General features: G+C 33.9%; 1 protein-coding gene across 1 annotated transcript in view; it reads right to left on the minus strand.

Annotated features, from left to right (window-relative positions):
- The window catches only part of LOC123560806 (fibrocystin-L-like), a 121,317-nt gene that overhangs the window by 78,433 nt on the left and 15,858 nt on the right, over positions 1 to 27,026 (minus strand). The window contains exons 8-11 of the mRNA XM_045352964.2: positions 23,487 to 23,619; positions 22,513 to 22,694; positions 21,939 to 22,083; positions 21,380 to 21,505 (exon numbers count right to left, since the gene is read on the minus strand). Coding sequence (XP_045208899.2) covers positions 21,380 to 21,505; positions 21,939 to 22,083; positions 22,513 to 22,694; positions 23,487 to 23,619 — 586 coding nt within the window. The remainder of the gene's footprint in view (positions 1 to 21,379; positions 21,506 to 21,938; positions 22,084 to 22,512; positions 22,695 to 23,486; positions 23,620 to 27,026) is intronic.

Here is a 27,026-nt window from a genome sequence, read left to right on the forward strand (position 1 = left end):
GATGCAAGAAAACTATTTTCACCCAAATACAAAATACAAAAACAGAGAACCATTATCGGCAATCATTTCTTTCAGCACCCTTTTTCTATTTAGTATCTGCATGACTTTAGTAGGAAACTTGGCTGTGCCGACTTGAGTTCATGGAATTTCTTTGAAAATGACGAAAAGATAAAAGTAATATAAAGATAATGTGGTTGGTGACGTTGATATCATTCGAAACGTTCACGAGGTGTGTGTCAAACGCGGAACCTCGCAGTCGCATCTTTTCCAGAATAATTTTAGGGCCTCTCAAATACCCATATAATTGTCTAACGTTTGACATTATCACATAGATCACTGATAGTAATAAAAGATATGAAATTTGGATAAAATGTTTAATCAACCTCAGTATGTAATAACATTTGGTATTCATAAATGCGCGTGGAGTATTTTGTATTATGAGAATTACGACCAACACGCGCAACCACAACAATATACTTACAAAGTACGTTTTGTTAAGATTAAATATTCTGTAATTATAATTATAATTTCTTTCTTACCCTGGCACTGATCCTTTTGTAAGAAAACCCTTTCCTCCCCAAGCACATCTCAACAGAGATAGAGAGAAAAGATGTTTTTCTTCAAAGAAGTGCTAGTAAAGAAGATTTTTATAGTACAGGTACTTGTGTTTGAAACACTCTGACAAATGATGTCAGTCTTTCTAAAACAAGAAGGGGTTACCTTTTAATGTACATGTATCACAAAAGAAATCACCGTACCCGATAAGATTTAATAAAGTTTCAAGTATGAATACAAAACAGTACGGACAAAAACATTGTATTGAAAGATAAGCGGCGAATGCATATTTACTGTAAGTAATAATTTGTATTGATATATCCCGAATTAAGAATAAATATGTACATTTTTTTGCTACCTGTCATGCCTACGGAATCATATTGGGGCCATTTATAATGTCGCCGTCGCGTTTGTGGGGTCTATACACGACAACACGAAGTGACATAGCGACATTACGAAGTGACACCCGACAATCGCAAACGACGGCGACAATCCCAAACGACAATGTCGCGATATTCATTTTGAAATGTCGCTTTTCAAAGACACGATATATCGCGATGTCACTTCGCGTTGTCGAGATTCGTATCGTATTGTCGCTATGTCACTTCGTAATGTCGCGATGTCACTTCGCGTTGTCGTGTGTCGACCCTGCAAACGCGACGGCGACAATATCAAACGACATGCGATAATCACAAACGACGCTCAACGCGAAGCGACATTTTCCAAATGTCGTATCGTATGTCGCGTGTCGAGGGTTAGGGTGAGGGTCGACGCGCGACAATACCAAACGATACACGACACGCGAAGTGACACTCGACAATACGAAGCGATGTTTTCATAATGTCGTATCGCATTGTCGTGCGTCGACCGGTGTTCACTTGGATAAATACCGGCTAATCATGGTCGCATTTTTTTTTTCGAAAAATTCATCAATTTCATTTTATTATTTAAAGCGTTAAAAGTAAAGTATCAAAGTGAAATTTCTGTTAACAAGTAGTATTGCCTAAACGAATATTAAAACAATGTTCTTCCCCGACAGGCACCCTAACATTTGGTGAACTTTGTCATTTTTGGCTTAAAATATTAGCAATAAAATAAGGAAAAAGTGCTTATAAAATAATTATTTTGGATGAATAACTGCAAATAAAAACTTGCTTTGATAGAAAATGGCAAAATCTGAATGTTTTGACAAAAAAAGACAACATCTATTCGTCCGTCTGTACGTACTTAAAGATAAAAGCTGTATTTCCGTACTTTTCCGTACGGAAAATGTCCGTGTTTTTCATTAACTTCAAATAATTGTAGAATGTTCCAAACACAAGATATTTTAATGAAATCACTTTTATAAATAAAATTCAAACATTTTCTAAACGGATATGTAACTTGTGTAATTTCACCGCCGACGATTTCGTTGGAGGACCGTCTTATAATGTATCAGTATTCGTGAAAATATGCACACTTCTTCATATATTAAATAGAGGGGTGGTCCTTGTCTAAGAAGCCATATCTTCATAACCTAATGTCCGATTTTAATAAATGATACCTTGTTGCAAAGGACAAATCAGTACCTAGAGAAAAAAGGCCACGTCAGGTTCGAACCCGGTCGGCTAGGGTCAAGGTCATAGGTCAAATTCCGGTAATATTCTTAAATATGAACTTGTCAGAGCAGTCAAGACGGTTCTGAAAACCCAAGCGCTGCCTTCGCTGAATCCAATGGCACCATTAAAGCAATTCTCACGGCTCCCTGAGTCGGGCCAGCTTAGTCTTGGCCAGCACCCTACCGCATTTAACAAGTATGATCATTTTCTGTTACCAGCTGTAAAATATCCGGTCTGAAGAATTTAAATTTGACAAACAAATGAGTAAGGCTAATCAACCTTTTGAATATTTTTGTCTTTCATACTGAAAAGGGGCTTAATTTTGATTACCTGATAATGTTCTTTTTTCTGTCCTTTCTATTAGGGGAAAACCAGCATACGAACATTTATTAACTTATGAAAACGCGCTGGTTTCCCTTTCCGGCACAAAAGAGACTGCAACAGGAATTAACTTTGAACATTTAGAATTAGATATATTGGGTGAACTCATATTTTTACCACATAAAAGTTACATGCAAACTCTACTACTTTATAACTAACTACTTAATGAAATGACATAATTCAAGGTTACATTGCCTCTGATATCTGCAAGTTCCTGTTGTTGAAATTACCGTAGTTTAGTATTTATAAATTGTTTAACATTTCATGCAGTATCAATTCACCATAGACCACCTACTTCTTTTCGTTTTATGTCTAAGTAAATATTGACGCATTGAACGACATTTAATTTTTTCTTCAAAGTTCGAATGTCGTATGTCGCGCAGTGAACGACATTCAATTTTTTTGGTCAATTTTCGAATGTCGTATGTCGTATGTCGCGCACTGAACGACATTCAAAATTTTTGCCAAAGTTCGAATGTCGTATGTCGTATGTCGCGCTCTGGACGACATTCAAAATTTTCGAATGTCGAATGTCGTATGTCGCTCAACGGACGACATTCAAAATTTTCGGATATCGTATGTCGTATGTCGCGTAACGGACGACAAACAAAATTTTCGAATGTCGTATGTCGCGCACTGAACGACATTCAAACTTTTGCCAAAGTTCAAATGTCGTATGTCGTATGTCGCGCACTGGACGACATTCAAAATTTTCGAATGTCGTATGTCGCGCAACGGACAACATTCAAAATTTTCGAATGTCGTATGTCGCGCAACGGACGACATTCAAAATTTTCGAATGTCGTATGACGTATGTCGCGCAATGAACGACATTCAAATTTTTTGGTCAATTTTCGAATGTCGTATGTCGTTTGTCGCGCAGTGAACGACATTCAATTTTTTTCTTCAAAGTTCGAATGTCGTTTGTCGTATGTCGCGTAGTGAACGACATTCAAAATGTTTGGTCAATTTTCGAATGTCGTATGTCGTATGTCGCGCAGTGAACGACATTCAAATTTTTGGGTCAATTTTCGAATGTCGTATGTCGTGCAGTGAACGACATTAAAATTTTTTCCTCAAAGTTCGAATGTCGTATGTCGTTTGTCGCGCAGTGAACGACATTCAATTTTTTTCTTCAAAGTTCGAATGTCGTATGTCGTATGTCGCGCAGTGAGCGACATTCAATTTTTTTTCTTCAAAGTTCGAATGTCGTATGTCGTATGTCGCGCAGTGAATGACATTCAATTTTTTTCTTCAAAGTTTGAATGTCGTATGTCGTATGTCACGCAATGAACGACATTCAAATTTTTTGGTCAATTTTCGAATGTCGTATGTCGTATGTCGCGCAGTGAACGACATTCATTTTTTTCCTCAAAGTTCGAATTTCGTATGTCGTATGTCGCGCAGTGAGCGACATTCAATTTTCTTTCTTCAAATATCGAATGTCGTATGTCGTATGTCGCGCAGTGAATGACATTCAATTTTTTTCATCAAAGTTCGAATGTCGTATGTCGTATGTCACGCAATGAACGACATTCAAATTTTTTGGTCAATTTCGAATGTCGTATGTCGTATGTCGCGCAGTGAACGACATTCAAATTTTTTCCTCAAAGTTCGAATGTCGTATGTCGTATGTCGCGCAGTTAGCGGCATTCAAATTTTTTGGTCAATTTTCGAATGTCGTATGTCGTATGTCGCTCTGAACGACATTCAAAACTTTCTTCAAAGTTCGAATGTCGTATGTCGTATGTCGCGCAACGGACAACATTCAAAATTTTCGGATGTCGTATGTCGTATGTCGCGCAATGGACCACTTCAAAATTTTCGAATGTCGTATGTCGCGCAATGGACGACATTCAATATTTTCGAATGTCCTATGTCGTTTGTTTAGCCAACTACACACAGCTAAAAAAACTTGATCATAGGCCATTTCTTGTAAAAGAACTTGAAAATGTGCTAAATTTAGTTAATTTTACATGTCTAGAATTGGCTGTTGTCACAACGTTATATGTCGCAACCATCACTAAATATCGCAAAATGATTTGCAGCGATATGTCGCACATTTAACGCTATATGTCACAAGTATATATTTTTACCACCGTTATATGTCGTTACATCAACACTAAATGTTGCACAACAAAAGAAGTAAAAATAACAACGGCAATTTCAACAGATTTTACAACTTAGAGGTTAATTACAGTAATGTTGTACCCGAGATAAAATTAAATGTGTGTGTGCTCAGGCGTGCTGTGTGTGTGTGTGTGTGTGTGTGTGTGTGTGTGTGTGTGTGTGTGTAAACTTAGCCAACTGGGTAATTTCGTATGAATACACACCAACAAACCGGGGATACGCCGCGAACCGGGGAATCCCCCAGTTCAATCTAACAATACCACGTTAATCCTGACCTTGAAATTAGTCAACTCTAGAAATTTGAGCCTATTCTGAGCGATAAAAATTTATTCCCCGGTCTGCAGGTTCTAGTCATACACATATCTCACACACAATTAGAATTTTACTAGAGTGTGTATCCTTCGCAATTTTCTGCAGTTCCCCGGTTAACCTGTATACAACTCGTAGTACATACACACTAAGGTTTAAATAATTATCACTGATTTAACACATGTGTTTCGTCATTTTAAGCTCATGGGTGAAATAATAATGTTGATCATTAATTAATTACCAGTTAAAGATGTTTTCACCTTCACAAGACGATATCATATTATCTATGTTTCCGAATATTTTGTCCGGCTTATCGTTTCACCATTTCGCTGTTATTGCTATGTTAATAAAATGATTTGATAACAGAAATATTAAATTGAGAATATTATGATATTCAGGAGCATCACTCAAATTATACAGTTTATTTATGATCTATCAATATATATTCATTTTACAAACTTTCAACTTCAAGCGGTGCTTATATATGCACTGCTTTTTCCGGAAATATCTGTCAGTATTAGATCTATAAAGAATTTCTTCAAGCTGTTCACAACGGTTAATGCAATATGTCAACAGATGACACCACTACAGCTATATTTCAAAGTCTATAGTTGTTAAAAAGAACGTTTGTTACCCGCTCAAAGAAAATATTCAAAGCAATATGAACGTATTGACAAATTTTGTTCGAATTAATATACTTTTTCCATTTTATTTACATTTCGTTAATTCTTCTAAATTCTTTTTATCATATTATATCTTTATTTACATTTTTTTAATTCTTCTAAATTGTTGATATCATTTATTTCTTCATTATAAATCTACTTATGGTAATTCATTCGGTATACAAACGGCCTGTTACCGGTAAACTGAAATTTACGACTTGCAACTTAAATCCGGCATAAATACTTGTTTTTAATGAACTTGCTAAGTATTATTTACCGAGTGTAGGTATGGGCACCCGAACAGTCACTGGTATTCACATGTGCCCTGTTTGGGGATTATGTGCAATTTCATTATTAATTAAGCCAATTCTTTTTAAATTCTTCAACATTTCAAACCTTCATCTATATATATAAAACAACTGAGTGGTATTTATTATATCAATAAAAGCTATCGAATAATCTTAATTATTTCCTGTATAGGTACAGCTTTTCGCTAAAAAAAATCTTGACACTAAATTTCTGACGAAAAAGAAAGGTTGTCGGCTGGCCATATAACGCTACTGTTTGAAAAATACTTGTTCATTCAAAAAGCCAGTACCTCAGTTTATTTGAAATGCAATAATAATATTTTTTCAGATATGTTTTATTTCATGTATTTTGTAAATATTCACACTAACTTATATTTGTCTCCGCCAAATAGCGGTTACTTCGAGTATAAAGTTGATTTTTACATTGAATATGTTGCATTTTTAATAACGTTTAATTTAGGGTCTCTGGTTAATTTATCTTCAGCCGACATAGGGGCTTATTATTGTTAAAAGGCCAAAGTTTGCGTGTCTCTCGAGGCTTCATTTTGGTTAAGGGAAAGAAATAAATTGCATAACTCTAACTTCACTTCAACCGGTTAGCAATGAAATACAGTTTTTGGTCTCCCAAAAGTAAAGTAGATACTAAAACCTCTCAAATTACTGTGCTACATTTGAAAAACGGCTGCATATTTTATGTCCATTACCTCCTACGATGTTTATATAATCAGCTGTCTACTAGTAATGCAAATATCTATGTCAAAAGTAATAAATACTGCAAAGCCGAGATATTTTAACACAGTTTTATTTATGAAGTATTTGTCAAATTTAGAGACCACATAAATCATAACATTAGTACATTATCTGATTGATATTAGCTACTACACATCAAAGGAAAGGATACAAGGATCTGACTCCAGTACGTTGTTAATACTGTTTAAAAAAAACCTTAATCATAGCTAACTCGTGCGATTATCTAAACACGGAATTTTCGTGCTATTTTCGCACGGTTTTTGTTCAGCGACCGCCATGTATTGAAATTCATGTTACAAAATGTTTCAACAAAGCATAGGCTACGAAGTGTATTGTACATGTCCGAAATAATTGTAGTTTACGACGGTTGTAATAAAATGATAATGCTGCAGCTGCACGGCTTTATAAACATTTGTCAAAATATGGAGATCGTGAGACATCAACTAAACACATGGAAAACCACAGCAAAACAATACATTGTATTTAGCTTATATTCTCATGCAAAAAAAAAACGCAACAACAACTTAATAAAATTAGATGTTCACGTTACGGACCGATATATGCTGTAGAAAAATTGTCACCAGAATCTGAAACCTTAAGCACATTATTTTAATACTTATAGTTCTACAGAATCGTCACGGATTTGCTATATCTTTATTTATAAGCGTCTTATCTTTGTAAACTATCGCTTTTAGAATTATACAAATAATTAAGTTGTAACACAAAAACGAAAGTTTCTGTTTGTCGCAGCCATTGATATATCAAGTGTTATCATTGACGGTCTCGTATATGTGTAAAGTCTGAAATCTCAAAGTCTCAGTGCGTTACAGATATACCAAGGGTAATTTTTACAATACATATGCTCATTAACCAAAAGGAGAATTTTTCCTGACGCTGACATTCCCATCTTTCAACTATAAGTATGAATACGGCATACAAATATCTGCGCATGACATTTTCTTTAACTTCAGGTCCGTAGAAAAACAACGTTTTAAGAAGATCAGTTTTGTACATTCAATGATATATCACATCGTATGTATAAAAAATGCGGTATTCTGGGGGAACGAAGAGCGAAAAAGATTGGTGATTGAACTGAAAGTGCTGATGAAACAGAAACAATAACAGTAATCTTCATAACTTATCACACATGTACTAATCGTTAATAGACACTTGATAACAGAGAAATTTTATTGCCGGGGCTGTGACGAAAAAAGGATTTTTATTGAATAGAAAGCTTTCAAATACATAACGACATTATTCATTGTTACATATAAGATTATTTCATACTTCATTCATGTAACTGACCAACACAAAATAAGACATTTCCCTATTCGATGACACACTAACGCTGTTTTTATTATGAGAGCAAGTACATTTATTTTAGTTTTGACACTGGCATACATATGCTTTACTAGTATTAATAGCATTGAAATACTTCTTTTTTTCTGCATGGGAAACACAAATATATCATAATCATGAAAATACTTCAGACATAAAAGTTTAGATAAAACAACAACAATATCAAATGCATTTAAATTACCTATGACTGATTTCATTTTACTCTTCCTTGATCTAAATGATTTTTATACGAGCATTTAGTTACTACATGTGTTATATACGTCTGCATTTGATAGAAAATAATAATATACTTTGTATTGCGGTAAATTCAGCTGTGTCTTCAGTTTTCATTCTCCTACCTTTGTAATTATACGATATATACAGTTTCGTGATTGAAACTCCAATACGTATTGTTTGCAATTAAATCATGTTCAGTTTCAAAAAGGAAAATCATCACGAATTGGGAAAAAAGATTTTCCCAGTGTGGGATCCGAACCCATGACCCTCACAAATTCTGAAAGATTAACTGTGTAAAGTAAACGTACTAATGAAGCCTGGTTTTCTAAAAATAAGATAGAAATAGAAACAAAAACTTTTTATACGAAAAAATATTGGTAACCAAATGTATTAATATTAATTGCGATTTTCGCATGCAAGAAATAACGATTTTCATGCAAAAATCAGGGACTGCGTATCATTGCGGAGGTTGAATGAACGATTCCGCTATATTTAATTCTTGTTTCCACATATCAAACCTGATATTTTACTTTGCAAGTATGATATGCGCAAAAGTCTTTTTCAAGAAAATCAAGTTTTCGTTAGCCTGTTATCGGATAAAAATAAATGCTTTGTAACTATTATTCTTCCTGGTTTAAGGTTATGTGTTATCTTATTCAAATTAATTACCTCGATAACTATTTTTTTCGTCTTAATTTTAACACAAATTTGATTTCAATCTCAGCGAGGGTTATTGGTTCATATCCTACTCTGGGAACGTCAGTTTTTACCATTTTGTAATACCTTACTTTTTGAAACTTATCATGATTAAATAGCAAACGGTACTAAAATTTAAATCCTAATAATGTATACAATGTATATATAATAATACAACATTTCAAAGGTAGGAACACAACAACTGAAAAATATGCTGAATATTACCCCGATTGGGAGATAATCTCAGTAAGTTGTCTGTTATTTTTGTTGTACTGGAATATACATGATTTCCTTAATCCGAATGATTTTTATAGGAACCACTAATATATTTTGACTGTTAATACTGTCTTTAGAATGAGTAGACTACAACTGCAAATTGTAGAATGTTGGTCTACAATATTGTGTCTGTAAATCAGGTCTTTTATTTAGACAGAATTGAGAGAAAATTTGTCTGCTTAGCACAGCTTTGTGCATGCCTAATGGAATTTTGAAACATGAAATTGATACAACCAGATACTGTTTTGTGCTATATTATGTCTCGGGATCATGCATCTGGTTCGTTCTTCGATTGTTCTATGTCTTTTTATAAACAGTTATTTCAATGTAAACATCTGACATAGACAACTTTGATTGAATGTCGAAGGATTGACGTACTACATGTACTTACAAACAGAATACAGAATTTCCTCTACTGACTGACCGCCTCTGTGTTCGGGTGGTTAGAATCGCTGACTTAAAATCACTATAATCTCTCATTGATTAAGGGGCATGGGATTGATCCCTGCAACCGACCGTTCATGTAAGGAAGATGACAATTTCTTATGGAGGATTGGTACTGGTAGTGGATCTTTCCAGGAACGATTGTTAGATAAACTGCCAGCTTGACATAACTGTAATACTGTTTTAAAATGGCTTTAATCCATCAATTCAATTTAAACCCCTCGATTGACTTACTCATATATATGTTATGTAACAGGTGCTTCCGCATACATCATTTTAATAGCTAGTTCCTCATTTCAACTATACACAGGCACCCGTTTAGTTATACACTTGTACCTCATTCAGTCTTTACACTTTTAATAAGCGACTCAAATAATGGACTGTGGAAAACAATATAAAAGAAACACATGCAACATTTAGGAGGAATATCTTTATTGAAATGCAATATAAATACAAAGACATATCAAAACTCAAGCTTAAGAACAAATTCATCAAGAAATATTTTTTTGCATGGAGTAAAATAAATTATATTAAAAATCCACAAAACATATTAGAACAAACTGGTTGGCAAAATTCATATGTAAAGAATAATAACTCTCATTTTTTGTTCCCGCTATGGAAAAGTAAAAACATAAATCGTATTAAAGACATTTATAATTCAGGCACAAATCATTTCAAAACTTTCAATCAGTTACAAATCGAATAAAACAAGCTTAGGCTGAAAATATACATTTTTAACATAGATATAATAGAACAATTTGAAAAATGTTATAAATAGATATTGCTAAGGTGCAGTAGACCAGTCAAAGTGGATTAGCTGACTGCTTTCTTTGTTTCAAATATCGATCTTCTTTAATTTTGAAAGAGTTCAATTGTCAAACATAGTGAATAAGCACGCATCGTGTGGCAGCTATAATGTTTTATTGGATTATTCAATTCAAATTAGTCAATGGTAGTGACGCACATTTCATTGTCTCATATTATGCTTGACTGCTTTCTATTCAAGCGTTAAATTGATATAGAAAAATGGAATTATTTCAATATTTCCGTATTTTAGGGTTCCACTGAGGCTTATGCTTCTTATAAGACGTTGCTGATAAATCGTGTCATCAAATTTACAACTTTGTCAATCAATGCATAAACATTTATATTTACCAAATTGTTCTAAATGTTTGAAATGGGTCACGAGTAACCATTTATTAACAATTACTTTTTTGTTTTACTGCAGAATAACCATATGATAACACAAAATTTTAAATGGTAAACTGTAAAACAATTAATAGCATATAATATCGTTAAAGATTTTTATCTATTTTTAATTCACAATTTATGAAACAGACCAAGGTATGTAGAACATTGCATTGCAACAACGGAATAATTCTATTCCTAAAACTGGTATACTTCAATATATTATTAGTAAACACGCCGCATTGAGTTTTAGCCCTATTTATGAAAATACTTTAACGAAGAAAGAAGAAAGTAATACTAGTTATAATAAAATGCTCAAAACACAAAACAAAATCAACAACAAGTTAGAACAAATAAAGATAAAAAACAACAGAAAAAATAAAATAAAATACATGTAATACGAAACACTACTACTAATAAAATAGTAGCTGGTTAATTTAAGAAACAGGTTGTAAAAAGTATGCTTCGTATAAACGACGCAAAATAGATACTTGATATAAATGTGTAAAATACCTCAAAACTCAACATTCAAACACGCCGCGTGGTTTCGATAAACAAATTACTAGTAGTCAAAGGTTGAAATAATAAATTCTCATTAATACTTATTTATTACAAAGATGATATAGGATTCAATGTCTAATGTTAATTGTGGGCGATCATTCAGGCGTTAATGAAACTACATAAGAAATTGTAGCATAACCACACTACATGTATTGATTTTAAACGGTCAAGTTAAGTTAAATTACTCCATAAAGTAACCGTCTGTTCGGAAAATCAATGAGATAAGGAATTTATATTCATAAATCATTTGAGTTTTTTTACATACCGTCACATATTTGAAATAAATGCTCTGTGGTAAATATACACATGTCAGTTGGTATTCAGATATTTATGAAAGTGTGACCGCATTTATCAGAATACAAAAATATAACTCAATACTTTTATTGCTTTTCAAGTAAAAAACCTGTTTGCTTGAATGTTTTTATACTGAACATATTATCTAGCTGTTATATTTTTTTGTACGATGTATAATATACTGTGCCTATCCTATTCCTCGCTGTTGTGGGATATGAATCTGATTTATTTGTTAGCTTCTTTGACTTTTGACATAGTTTTCATAAACATAACTAGATCGGTTAACTAATCAGTAGGTGATTCACTTTTAAAACTTAATAAAATGACATTTTAGAAAAGAAGCGGTTTAGTATGCGAGCTTGTGGTATTTTATACAACAGAAACACGCTGTAGAACATTTTTTTTTATTTGTGCTTACATTTTTCAGGCATAGATTAATAACAAAAATGTCAGTTCTGTTTATGATGATGTTTATTCAAAATTAGAAAGAATACTTCGTTGACGCTAATGAGTATCATGCAAATACTAAATAAGAAGAAATAGGAATACATTGTTTAAGAAGATGATGATGCTATAAAAATGATAATATAAATATATCGTCATTTATAAAGGTGTATCAAACCAGCTGCTAAGCTGTTAAACTAGGGAAAGCGCGAAGTGCCAGACATTCTCATCTATTAGATTCGTCACAACATAGTGACAGCCATGGTAGACCATGACTTGCAGTGCAGAATAGGTAACAGAATAAGGTCTGAGCATCTGTTTAACAATTATAACATCATCTATATATTGTAACTCAGAACCATTTCCAACGTCGCTAATTATAATGTGAAATCACTCACTATGGTATTATGATAATGTCATGCATGTAGACTTACAAAAATAACAAGAGGGCCAAGAAAGCTGTAGGTCGCTCACCTGAGAAACACACCATAACAGTGTTAACATGTTTGGTTAAAGTGTGAGGTTGGCATGCCCTAAACGCGTTTAAACCCCCAGTTTCCTTTATATAGGATTCGGACCGTTCCAAGGCGGTGCCCCTATTTTCAACTGGTTGTTTTGTCTGTCTTGTTTTGTCTGTTGCGTATGTTTCTTGTTTGTTGTAAGCGTTTTTCCTCCGCCTCAATGCAGCTAATATCCACATGAATAATAGCAATATTTTTCCCGTTTCTTCTGAATCCATCTCCGTTACTTCATCTTCTAAATTTTGAAAATTTACATCAATCCAGACATATGCACCTAAAGTGGAAGATTTTACAAAAATAAGATAAATGGTTTTAACAAGCGTTCATTATGTATAATCAAAGGTTTTAATCATGTCATCAGATAAAATCAGATAGTTGCAGTTTGCTAATTGTCTTACGCTCAAATGCCTTTATTTTAAAGCGCAATTGTACGAAAAGTGGCATTTGTAGATCAGAACAAACAGTATTATTAAGATGTCCCACGTTCTTTAGATTTGTATCACATTGCTTTAACAGCTACATGTTTTTCCGAAAAGATATTTTCTTTTTACGGAAGATTTTAAGGACCATAAAATAGCATTTAAAAACAGATTAAAATAAGTAACGTGACACTAAATACCACAGGTAAAGTATGCGAATACCTTGTAAGCTCGTTCAGCCACACTTCCAGTCATGACAGCTAAAATATCGCCAAAGCTAAGAATGCACTGTTGTGGAATAGTTTCATAGTCAGAAACTTGACCCTGTTTTCGTAATAGAATTAGAAAATGATGTGAACTTAGCTAAGTTCATATTTCTTACCTGGTTAATTGGTAGTTACATTCATGTGTTTGTTATTACAAACAGTCTTTGGTAGTGAAGGAATATCCCAGGTTCCCCATCGGGTATTTCTTAGGCACAACCGTCGACCTTCCAGAAATATGGTTTCACATTAACTAATTTAACAACCCAAGCGAAGTGTTGAACTGACAGCGGTGAGCGACAAGTGTCCCAAAGTTAGCAACCCAAACCATTCAGTGTTACCTTTCTGTTAAGAATGTAGCAAAATAAATACATTAATGTAATAAATTGTCGCGATTAAACTACTATGTGATTTTATGCACTGCTTTTAATAGAACTTGCACATATTGAATGGCTATTCATGTACTAAATTTAATGAGTTATGGCCCTTTTAATTATTTCCATATTCAAATGTATTGCTCTCTATGTAATTAACACATTTGTAATAGCTTCTTAACCGTCATCAAAGGATATATTACGGCAGAGCTAATGCCAGCACTATGCTATTAATTAGAGATACTTAACCAAACATTCGGCTTTGTAGCTTGCCTTTTTGTCCACACAATCTTAATCAAAGTCCATAAATATCAATGGGCTACTTTCATTGACTCTAACAAAGTGAAAGTGTATAATGGATACATATACCTCCGCCTCCGCATCCATTCCCTCTTGGATATATATCAACATTTACATGTAAAGACCTGAAAGTTCGAAGACTACCTTGTTACTGCTATGACCTCTTTTCAAACCATAGAGCTATCCATCTACCCTATTTTGGTCGGGATCAGAGCTACACGTTGGGTACATCTTTCTTTTCTTGTCATATCGTTTAAAACCAGCTCAATTATCGTGGTTGAATACTGATATTTCATTTGAGAGAACGCTTTTCAGTAATCTTGTATGCCAGTTGGAAGGTTTTAGCCGCATGCTTAGCTCAGTAGGGAGGGCGTAGATAAATGGATCGCGGGGTCGTGAGTTCGAACCCCGGAAGAGTCGTATGTTCTTCTGGACGATTTGATAAAAGACTTGTCTGAAATCATTCGTCCCCCGTCTCTGATTCAAGTGGAGAAGTTGGCAGTTACTTGTGGAGAACAGGTTTTTACTTGTACAGAATTTAGGAACACGGGTTAGGTTAACTGCCTGGCGTTACATTACTGAAATACAGTTGAGAAATGGCATTAAACCCAAAACAAACAAATTTGGAAGGTTTTGTGCGTAGTTTAATTGTATGAATTTAGATTTTAGGACATAAACAAAAAAAGAGAAAGACACCAACAATCGATACTGAAACTAAGGTTTATTCATGCTTATCAACAAGTAGTATATCGTACGATCTACACAGGGTTTCTTCAAGAATATATAACACTGAGGCGGTGTAGACATCTAATTGCTTTTCCTGTGTTTTCTTATAAAAGACAGATATTAGATTTGACAATACTAAATTGATATGAACGACACGTTATCCTTTGCAAATAGAGAAATGGAACCAATATTTCACTATCCCCTTGCCATAGTATTTTTGCAGTTCAAACGTCCTTCCGTCCGGAGTAAAATAGAAGACATTGTTTGTAATGTTTTTGATTTGTTGAAATGTCTACACTTTTAGGGTAATGTAGTGTCAGTTAGACTAATTATAGGAACGAGATCAATCACATAATATTTTTGGAGAAGGTAGCACTTCGGTCAACCTCTCAGAATGCTTCAGATATAAATTAATTTGGTAACATTTTATTTGCAAATTTCAGTAAAATACAGTAAAAATACAATGTATAATGAAATAGTTCTTTAAATAAAAGGAAAGTAAGTCTGAACAGTACACCAGCAACATTTTTATTGGTTCAATGTGACTCATCGATTTGTGAGAAAAGCTTTAGACTGGACGAGGAAAATGACCATAACCGTTTGTGTTCTATGTGTGACCTTGGTTTTTGAACTAGGGTCTGTGTTCTTCGCATGGAACATAATCTGTGAAGTAATATTAAAATCATATGTAACAAAACAAAAGAAGCGTTCTGAAGAGGACACAAATCCGATCTGTTTACATACATTTGACCTTCGAGCGTGGCTTTTATTATGGATTTGCGAATGTTATATCATTCCATTATGAAGACAACTTTCGTCAAGTAATATTGAAATACTTTGATGGATGGAAAATATATTTGGCACACACGAAACAGACCCTGTTAACCTTTGACTTCCAAAAGCGACCTTGGTCTTGCTAGGTGTTTCGCATGACACATAATATTTTAAGAATTTAATGTATTTGTGTTTAGTGTTATTTAATCCCCTTCATGGCTGGAAAAATCATGTAGCGGACATAAAGAACAGAAATAGTAAACGTTTGATTTGCAAATCCGACCCTGGCATTTGAGAAATTAACTGAGTTTAGTTCTGACAATTTTACTAGTACAGTGAATGTTTGTTTTATGTTGCAAGTATGTGAAAATCAATAATTGTATGGAAGAAAATTGCCTGATAAGAAACAATACTGAAAATCTTTATTTATAAATATACCCCTGACCTTTAAAGTAGGAGTTTTGATGTTGCTTCAGGGATGGTTGAATTTAAGAGTGAACAGGAGAAAAAACGCTGTTGACATTTGACTTCTATTTAGATCTTAACCCTTTAGCTACTGATATGGATGTTGCTTGTTATCGGCAACACTTCTGCCAAGTAATATCGATATCCCTTGATGTATGACAGATTCATGTACCTGATACTTAAGTGTTAAACGACAGACGGAAAGACGGACGGAAATGTAATCTTCGTTGCCAGTCTAAGGACTGGTAAAGGATTAGTAATTGTTCTAAAACAAGTAAACTGGATACACACACCAAAGCATATTTACATCTAATATTTGTAACATGCATTTGTATTTGGCTACAGAAACTGCACTGTTATGTCATTCCCTTCTAACTTACTTATTTACATGATTTGAATGAAAATTTGCATGGAAGCGTCACGTCTAAAACCAGGTTATAATAAATAGCTTTTTGATTTATAATCTTTCCCACAAAACAGATACAATTAGTTCTTTAAATATCACATTATCTAATGACGTGAAAATGGTGCCATTCAAAGGCTGGGTATTTACAACTGACGTAATGAATTTTAGTAACATAATATTAGGAAAGCCTGTATATGTTAATCTTACATAGAAATAGCAAAAGCCAAAAGGTTCATGGGCACTTTTCTGAATATATTCTTATAAACGGCATGTTTTATAAATTCCTGATCGTATTTAGTGATTTTTGCCTCCGCAAAAGAATGAATTTTAAAGCAGCTGAAAATGCGAAACAATTCAACAAGCAGATCAAAAACGTACAAGTTTCACTTTTAACAGAAAACCCAATTATAAGGTTGAAGAAGAAATGTAAAAAACGAAAACAAAACGGCAAGAAATAAAAAAACCCAAAAAACAAAAAACAGTTAGCAAGAAAATACCTACACCAGAATGTTTTTAGACAAAAATGGGTATTACTAAATTTTGTGTACTCAATCCGTCCAGGATGGCACCTGGCATGATCATAAAAAAACAACCAACAAAGAAAATTACAGCTTGGTTAACAAAACTTCAAAATTTATATTTCATACACAGTTCGTTCTCTCCTACATATGGATTTTAACAAAGCTTTATTTCATATGTTATGACTTACATCTTCAAACGCATTTGATAAGAAAGACATAGAAAGCCTTGTAGCTCACTCAAATGTGTCCTATGTCATGTTGTGAAACGGGACAAGTACACGAGGCTTTAACCTAAGAATGAGCTTGTTATTGAAATAAAATTGCAACGAAAGTAATTTTCGTTTCAATTAAGTGCTTTTCATTAAGATGACTTCGATATAATGCTATCATTTGTTGAATAAAACTACAAATTTCTTTTTAACAGTTCTGTCATAATTGACGGAGCACATTATTAAATTTTGATTTATTGAACAAACATCAAGACACTGAAATATGAAAATAAAATAACAAAAAGAAAAAAAAAGCGAAGCTTAATTTTATAAAGAACTTACTGATAGTATGAGTGGGGTCCGAAAGAAAATGCAACCATTCTATATCATTGTTCATCTTTAAAAGTTTAATTATGGACTTGAACAGAATTGTCAAGATTAACGTTTTAATTGTGTTCAATACATATTTCACACAAATATTGATAATAACAATAATCACGGGGATCCAACATATGTATTCCCAAATGGGCACCGCTTAAATTCATATGTTGTGCTTCCGGTAGTACATATGTGGTAAACATTTCGCAGAAAAATACATGAGATTTTTTATTTGTGATTGAATATTGTGAAAATGACATTGTTTTGCCAAAAAATCGCGATGCAGTGCAACCGAGTATACATTACCTAGCATGTAAGTGCATTATCCTTACCTGTATTTGTAGAAATGACAGGGAAAAACGTATCCTCCGTGAAGCGGTATAACTGAAAAATAGCAACATTTTTATCAACCGGTGGAAATATGTTGTTTAGTTGCCCTGCGCCTGCTTAATTTTGCCCTCGCAACCTTCCATATGCAAAACCCCATCCAGACGAAAAAATATTTGGCGATCACTTTGCTAGTAAAATACTTTTGGGCGAAAAACCGAATAGGATACATATGTTATGCATGGGCTACATATATGGTGCATTAGACTTTTTAGAACTCCACAGATCTTGAGCTTAAATGGTACCTGGATAAAGAAACGAACAGGAAATACGTATATGTCACATCAGTCCAAAACGTATATACATGTGTATGAAAGGGATAACATATTAGAAACGAGCACAGCTTTAAGCTTACATATGATGCTGTAGAACATTTCCACTAAGGAGTCAACTCATCTCTCCTAAATCCGAAGGCGTTAATGTGTTGCTTATGTGTGTTGATCTGTGAATGTCGGAAATATGCATGTATAGTTTGGTGAATAGTATATTAGTTGCCGATACGGTCTGCGTAATTATATGTTCATGAACCTAGTGGTCTTTTCGTGTTTGCTTTACCCGTTCATGTGCGCCTCTATATATATCTTCGGTGGTATTTTGCATCGTTAACTGTGGAAATTGTCTGTCCGTGAACTGAGTTACAGAGCAAAATCAAAAATAAAATGTAATAAATACGGTCCGGGTGTTTCAGGAGGTGTTTTGGTTTGCCCGATACAGAACTACTGGCCCAGCCTCTCCACTACATGTACATATAGTATTATGGACCTGGCACTTAACTTACTACGTTGTTACATGTATACCGCAACTCCACATTCTAGGCCTATCATAGTTAGTGGAAATATAGAAGGGAGGATATACTGCAAGGTCATATAACCAGAACATAGCTGCGTCTGGTAGGTAACTTAATCAAATTAAGGGCACAGGACATATTTCATAATTTAATGACCATGCTCAGTTATATTCACACAATGTTTGACCGAGTACCTTGCAGTATATCCTCCCTCCTATATTGCCACAAACTATATAGGTCTAACTTGCGAAGTAACTGCGTAGTTCAACACAAGTAAGTGCCAGGTCCACAATATCTTATGGATTGGAGCGGCCGGGCCAATAGTTCTGCCTCGGGCAAACCAAAATCACCTCCTGAATTGATATCCCAGACCTTTAAATATTTATTACATTTTACTTTCGAGTCCGTTGACCAAGACACAGATATTTGGCTCTATAACACAGTTCACGTACATGATTCAAAGACAGACAATTTCCACAGTTAACAATGCAAAATACCGCCGAAGATATATATAGAGGCGCACATGAACGAGTAAAACAAACACGAAAAGAACACTTACGCAGACCGTATCGACAGCTGATATGCTATACACCAAACTATACATGCATATTTCCGACATTCACAGGTCAACACACATAAGCATCACATAAACGCCTTCGGATTTAGGAGGGATGCGTTGACTCCTTAGTGGAACTGTTCTACAGCATCATATGAAAGCTTAAAGCTGTGCTCGTTTCTAATATGTTATCTCTTTAATATACTTTTATATAATTTTTGGAATAATGTGACATATACTTAACAAGTATTTCCAGTTTGTTTCTTTATCCAGGTACCATTTAATTAAGCTCAAGATCTGTGGAGTTCTAAAAAGTCTAATGCACCACATTATGTAGCCCATGCACAACATATGTATCCCATTTGGTTTTTCGCCCAAAAACAATTTTCTAGCAAAGTGATCACCATAATTTTCTTTTTCTCGGTGGGGTTTTGCAAACAGAAGGTTTCGAGGGCAAAATTTAAACAAGCGCAGTGCAATTACAACATTTTCCATCTGTCGATAAAAATGTTGCTATTTATCAGTTACACCGCTTCACGGAGGATACGTTTTTCTCTGTCATTTCTACAAATACAGGTAAGGTAAATGCACATATGTGCTAGTTAATGTATACTCGGTTGCACTGCATCTCGATTTTTTGGCAAAACAATGTCATTTCCACAAGATTCAATCACAAATAAAAACCTCACCTGTTTTTCTGCGAAATTTTACCACATATGTACTTTAAGCGGTGCCCATTTGGGAATACATATGTTGGATCCCCTCACGTGAATAATGATGATAATTATAATAAAAATAATAATGATAACAAAAACAAGAAACAATAGATAACATCTCTACGTAAATTTGTACAAGGGTATGTGAAATCAACAATTATTTGCAACAGATTTGGTAAGGAAACTTTGTTTTGATAACTATAAAAATGTAGTTGAACTCCGTAAAGCAAGAACTAGAATAATATGTGATTCTTTCTTTTTTTTGGATTCGCATGCATGTTCGCAAAGAAATATGCCTCTCAAAATTGACAATGACTCATAACATAGGTACCTTCTGGTTTATATTATTACTTACTTATATACATGAGAGTCATTTCTATTAATATGAGAATCCTAAAACTTTGTGATAAAAACATGACGATTTGAAAAGAAAACTACTGACTTACTTCGACCTTAAGAAATGTAATAACACCATAAAAATGAATAATTTCAAAAGAAGATTTAATTATTTACATAAAAATACGGAATCCTACAACATCTGTGATGTTTTTAAGGAAATATGTTTGTCCTTTTCTAAATTTGTAATAACCTTTTTATATATCCGAAAATATGTGTCAAAACTGAAGCTCTTCTAATCCGAGTAACTACACAGTTTCTGATGATAAGACGAAAAATAATTTATTCTAAATAAACAAGAATTTTAATAAAATAAACACTATTTGAAAACTACAGACTAGACCAAGTTAAAAGAGTGCATAACTTTTCTAACATCCCTCGAATATATTAATAACAATTTCAGTCGTTAGATACACAGACTTAAAGGGTTGAGTATAAAAGACATAAGTGTATTGATTGCATGATATATAAAACCACACACAAATCGGGCGATATTAATACACCCTCGTTGAGTGATATGTGCACACAATAGTCAACATAACTGTTTCCAGGTTTTAGAAAACTAAAGGTATTTACAAAAAAAGTATAAGAAGTACGCGATCTAAGTTCAATTATAAATAAGATGAAATCTTACCATTTCAGTTTAAGTTAAAGAACCTTTTATATAATTGGCATTAACTGCATACTTTGCAAGGAATGATCACATATCGGTGGAAACTTTTTGTCTTTTTTATCATTCTGTCTTTCATGTTTGACAGTTGGGCAATTGCCTTGACATGTTATACAATAACATTGAAGTCCGACAAAATCCTAGGTCATGGTTTTCAAACATATAAAATAAATACATAATTCAAACGTAAGGTACCCAAAGACAAAAACATTAAAAATGTTAAACAAACATTCTAACCAAAACACAACAATACAGCTACGTCAATGAACGTTTCAAGCAACCGTTGTCAAATGTCATTCTATTTTCAAAGAAATTCCGGAGACATTTCGCTTGAATGTGCCCATGCCAAAAGCAGCTTCAGTTTGAGTCTTTGGGCCTTTCCTTACATCCCAGGATGGTTCTTCATCATTAAGGACGTCTTCAACAGATAACTCTTGACCATCATCTTGGCGAGGAGAGTGCAATGCTGAAATGACATGAACAGGTATTACTTTATGTAAAATTGCAAAGCGCATGCTTTGGAAGAATTTACACCATGCTGCGTCATATCAATGTTTATTTAAAGAAGTAAGCTGAAGCATGTACAGTGAAAGTGGTTTTCAACTTGGTAGTGTTACATAAATCTAAAGAACATTAACGACAAATGACTATTAATCTTATTATATTCGATGCAATTTCCCCGTCCTAAGTAGGTTTGTAGAAACGGACTCTTGCACGATTTTAATAGACAATCAGTTCTCCATTATTCATGGCACCCATTGGTCAATTGTCTCGTAATAACTGAGAAACGTATAACAAAAGTGAACCGGAAACGGAAGCATCGTTATGTATGGTGGTAATTACCTTGTACAAGATTCATTGAAATAACCATTTTCAAGGTATCGTAGTTATATACATACCGTGAACCTTTAGTTTTGGTGTTATTTTACATCTCCAGATGACCACAACAATAACAACAATCAAAAGAATAAAACTAAAGGCGGATGCGATCAAAATAAGAAGCAAAACTGTCATCGCAGTATCTTCGTTCTTCTTGTCATCGGGCTAAATTTTGATGGAAAAGTGCATATAATTAATTGCTACTTGCGATACTTAACATTTAAAAATATATCATGCTATGTCAGATAGGCCATATGGGTTGCGATAATGTATCTTTTTACATTGAACTTCAATCCTATCAATCCTATCAGATGCGTTTTTATTTTCAAAATGACTTTTATACTGTATATTACAATAACAGCTTTCACTCATATTCGTTCATTTTACTAGGTACTTTTCAACTACTGCAATCCATCAGAATTAAATACTAAAGCAAATGACGTACATACCACAAAACATAACAGTGAACTGTCTTGTATATTTCCAAAGATGACTTCTTTATCTACTTTCCATTCTAAAGAGTGTCATGATTTTTTTAATGCAATTTAAGTTTCTAATGTCTATATGTTACGCAAATATACTAAGATGACTTACTATATCGCCACATTTCACACCATAGAATGCAGTGTTATTTAACTGCATGTAAGATGACATCGTCAATGTAAAGTTGTTGTAGATGTACTGTGTTCCGTTGTAGATATCATCACAGATTTCGTAAACGGCTGAATTCACATCCGCTACGGAGCCGGCAATAACAAACTCAACAACAATACTACCTATTAAATTACATAAGAAACAGCTTTTGTTATAAATTATTTAATAGATGATATACCTCCCCCTTTTAAGATCAAAAATTTCATTCAATATAATGAAATTCTACCAAGCGCTGTGGTATATGGGACACAAAGACCATCGCACACTTCATTACCAGTCATGAAAAGACCTAATCAAAAGGTTGGTATTGTTTTGCCAAAGTTGCATTCTACTGTTGAATATGATCTTCTTGGCAAAATTTCAGATTGAATATATATAGAAAATAATCAATGATTTATTTGGTTATCATCATTTTTGTCACTCATAAATCGTACTTACTCAAGGCATACAAAGTCAAAATTTTATAATGAAAATATAACAATGATGTTGGCTATTGATCAGATTGTCCATAATAATGAAAATAACTAAACATTTTGAAGAATGTGAAAGTTTTTAAATAAGTTAAAATCAGTTTATTAGTAACCATACTACTTCAGGAAATTAACAAAGTAGTAAACATTTTTCTAAAGGAAAAATGAACATCTGGTTGGGATTAATTTAAAGCGGCTCTCGCTGAACTGCCGGTCAGTTAAGGATGGCTACTGATTGGTGGTAACAATCGCTCTTCAAGTAATTATGTAACCTAACAATTGCATTTTATAAGTCTGTTTAGATGAGCCTAGAGGGGTCTTTTCTGAAAAATATCAACGTCAATTTATAAGAACGAACTAAACACTTCTACTGATTATTTGACCACAACAGACACTGTAAATCTTTGGTTCTCCCAAAAATGTATGTTATAAAAACTATAGTACCTTCATACACATTTCCCTCATTAAGTTGTACGTCTGGCCATGAGTTGGCATAGTCTGTCAACAATTCTTGTTCGAATGCATTTCTGTCATCCTCAGTCGGTAGGACAACTTTGAATACTTCATCAAACTTTAGCTGATATGAGGAAATAATAGCAAATATTATACTTATATTATGATATAATATTATTTCATATTCAAAGATCGAAATAATAAAAATGATTTTGTCATTAACGTCTAGTAAGAATTTGTTGTTATAAGAACTGTAAATAAAGTCTATTATCCTTTATAATTCAGTTATTAAAAGAAACATCTAATCATATATTAGTATTGCAGTTTTATTATTGCTCAAAGATTCAAACGTATAAGTATGAGTTCTACAACAAAGTATAACTCAGTCTGGTTAGAATATTAAAAAAATAACGAAGAAACACATTTTTTTACTTTTATTGTCGTCGATTCTTCAACTGTCATATTAATATCGGCTGGGTCTCTTATTGTCAATCTCCAATTTAAGGTCAAATTGTATTCTGGTGGATCCGATAAGACCCTGAATTTCAGGTAATACAATCCAACTCCGGTAACTGTCAGATTATGAAATGTAACCCGGCCAGTTTCCTCATCGAAGGACGTATTTAAGATACCAGTTAAATTGGCATACACTGATGAATGAAGCAAACTGACTCTTGAAGACCACGTATGTTCATGCAAACAAAATGTTGAAGTTTGTTAATCCTGAAGAACTATGTCTAATGTTGTACATCCATGTTTTGCGTTTGCATATTACGATAAATGCCAAATGAACTATGATAATGCATTGAAATATATAAAAAGTTCAGCCGTATCTTTTCTATATTATGTCTAATAAAATGTCGACAATCATTTGTTTTTTTCACAAAGCGTTTACTTACTCTCCATGCATTGCATATTAAAATAAATGCCAAATAAAATATGATAATGCATTAATTAATACATAATTCGTTTTAGATCGATTATGAAGGAAGTTCTGCAACTTATATTAATCACTCTCGACACCTCATTCCTGATGGAATCCATCGCCACGAGGGTATGAGAAAAGAGTCCAGTTTCCCTTTTAATGCTGAGCCCCAAGCAAGGGAGCTACTGGTACCAATTTTCACGTCTTTGATATAACGCGGCCGGGAATCGAACCCAAGACCTCCCGCACTAGTAGCGGAAACTCTACCACTAGGCTATCGATGCTATGATAATGCACTGAAATATATAAAATGTTCAGCTGTATCTTATCTTTACTATGTCTTTAAAGGATAAAATGCCGATGATCATTTGATTTTTGACATAGCGTTTACTTACTCTCCATGCTATATATGTAATTATTTCATCCGTATGTTGATCCAGAAGATCGAGACTCACTGTAAATTGGTCATCTCTAAAGATATTACCGTCAGTCTGATTACAAACGTTTATTTTCAGTGGTCTTCCAAGTACATTAAAGGGTTTTGATGTCGGGGTAAAAAGTTCAGCTTCATTTGGGTAGATTACGTCAAAATCTAGAATATAGCCAGTCCCACTATGAGAGATAACAAGATCAGTAAAGTTGAACCATCCTTGCGAACAATTAATCGTAAGATTTCCATTAAGAACGGCCAATGGATGTCCAGTATCATTTCTTAAATTGACTGTTATTTTCCACTGTTCCAAGTTCCGTTACAGTATCACCCTGAAAAACACTCGTCTTTTTGAATGGATAAATCTCATTTCATATTTTTTTTATTACAACCATCATATAAACAGTAGCATGAAGGCGTTAATGTGTTGCTTATGTGTGTTGACCTGTGAATGTCGGAAATATGCATGTATAGTATGGTGAATAGTATATTAGTTGCCGGTACGGTCTGCGTAATTATATGTTCATGAACCTAGTGGTCTTTTCATGTTTGCTTTACCCGTTCATGTGCGCCTCTATATATATCTTCGGCGGTATTTTGCATCGTTAACTGTGGAAATTGTCTGTCCGTGAACTGAGTTATGGAGCAAAATCAAAAATAAAATGTAATAAATACTTTACGGTCCGGCTGTTTCAGGAGGTGTTTTAGTTTGCCCGATACAGAACTACTGGCCCAGCCTCTCCACTACATGTACATATGGTATTGTGGACCTGGCACTTAACTTGTGTAAAAACTACGTTGTTACATGTATACCGCAACTCCACATTCTAGACCTATCATAGTTAGTGGAAATATAGGAGGGAGGATATACTTCAAGGTCATATAATCAGAACATAGCTGCGTCTGGTAGGTAACTTAATCAAATTAAGGGCATAGGACATGTTTCATAATTTAATGACCATGCTCAGTTATATTCACACAATGTTTGACCGAGTATCTTGCAGTATATCCTCCCTCCTATATTGCCACAAACTATATAGGTCTAACTTGCGAAGTTACTGCGTAGTTCAACACAAGTAAGTGCCAGGTCCACAATATCTTATGGATTGGAGCGGCCGGGCCAATAGTTCTGTCTCGGGCAAACCAAAATCACCTCCTGAATTGATATCCCAGACCTTTAAATATTTATTACATTTTACTTTCGAGTCCGTTGACCAAGACACAAATATTTGGCTCTATAACACAGTTCACGTACATGATTCAAAGACAGACAATTTCCACAGTTAACAATGCAAAATACCGCCGAAGATATATATAGAGGCGCACATGAACGAGTAAAACAAACACGAATAGAACACTTACGCAGACCGTATCGACAGCTAATGTGCTATACACCAAACTATACATGCATATTTCCGACATTCACAGGTCAACACACATAAGCATCACATAAACGCCTTCGGATTTAGGAGGGATGCGTTGACTCCTTAGTGGAACTGTTCTACAGCATCATATGTAAGCTTAAAGCTGTGCTCGTTTCTAATATGTTATCTCTTTAATATACATTTACATAATTTTTGGAATAATGTGACATATACTTAACAAGTATTTCCAGTTTGTTTCTTTATCCAGGTACCATTTAATTAAGCTCAAGATCTGTGGAGTTCTAAAAAGTCTAATGCACCAAATTATGTAGCCCATGCACAACATATGTATCCCATTTGGTTTTTCGCCCAAAAACAATTTTCTAGCAAAGTGATCACCATAATTATCTTTTTCTGGGTGGGGTTTTGCATACAGAAGGTTTCAAAGGGCAAAATTTAAACAAGCGCAGTGCAATTACAATATTTTTCCATCTGTTGATAAAAATGTTGCTATTTTTCAGTTACACCGCTTCACGGATACGTTTTTCTCTGTCATTTCTACAAATACAGGTAAGATAAATGTACATATGTGCTAGTTAATGTATACTCGGTTGCATGCATCTCGATTTTTTGGCAAAACAATGTCATTTCCACAAGATTCAATCACAAATAAAAACCTCACCTGTTTTTCTGCGAAATTTTACCACATATGTACTTTAAGCGGTGCCCATTTGGGAATACATATGTTGGATCCCCTCACGTGAATAATGATGATAATTATAATAAAAATAATAATGATAACAAAAAACAAG

Source organism: Mercenaria mercenaria, chromosome 10 (assembly GCF_021730395.1).
Source record: "Mercenaria mercenaria strain notata chromosome 10, MADL_Memer_1, whole genome shotgun sequence".
NCBI classification, from domain to species: Eukaryota; Metazoa; Mollusca; class Bivalvia; order Venerida; family Veneridae; genus Mercenaria; species Mercenaria mercenaria.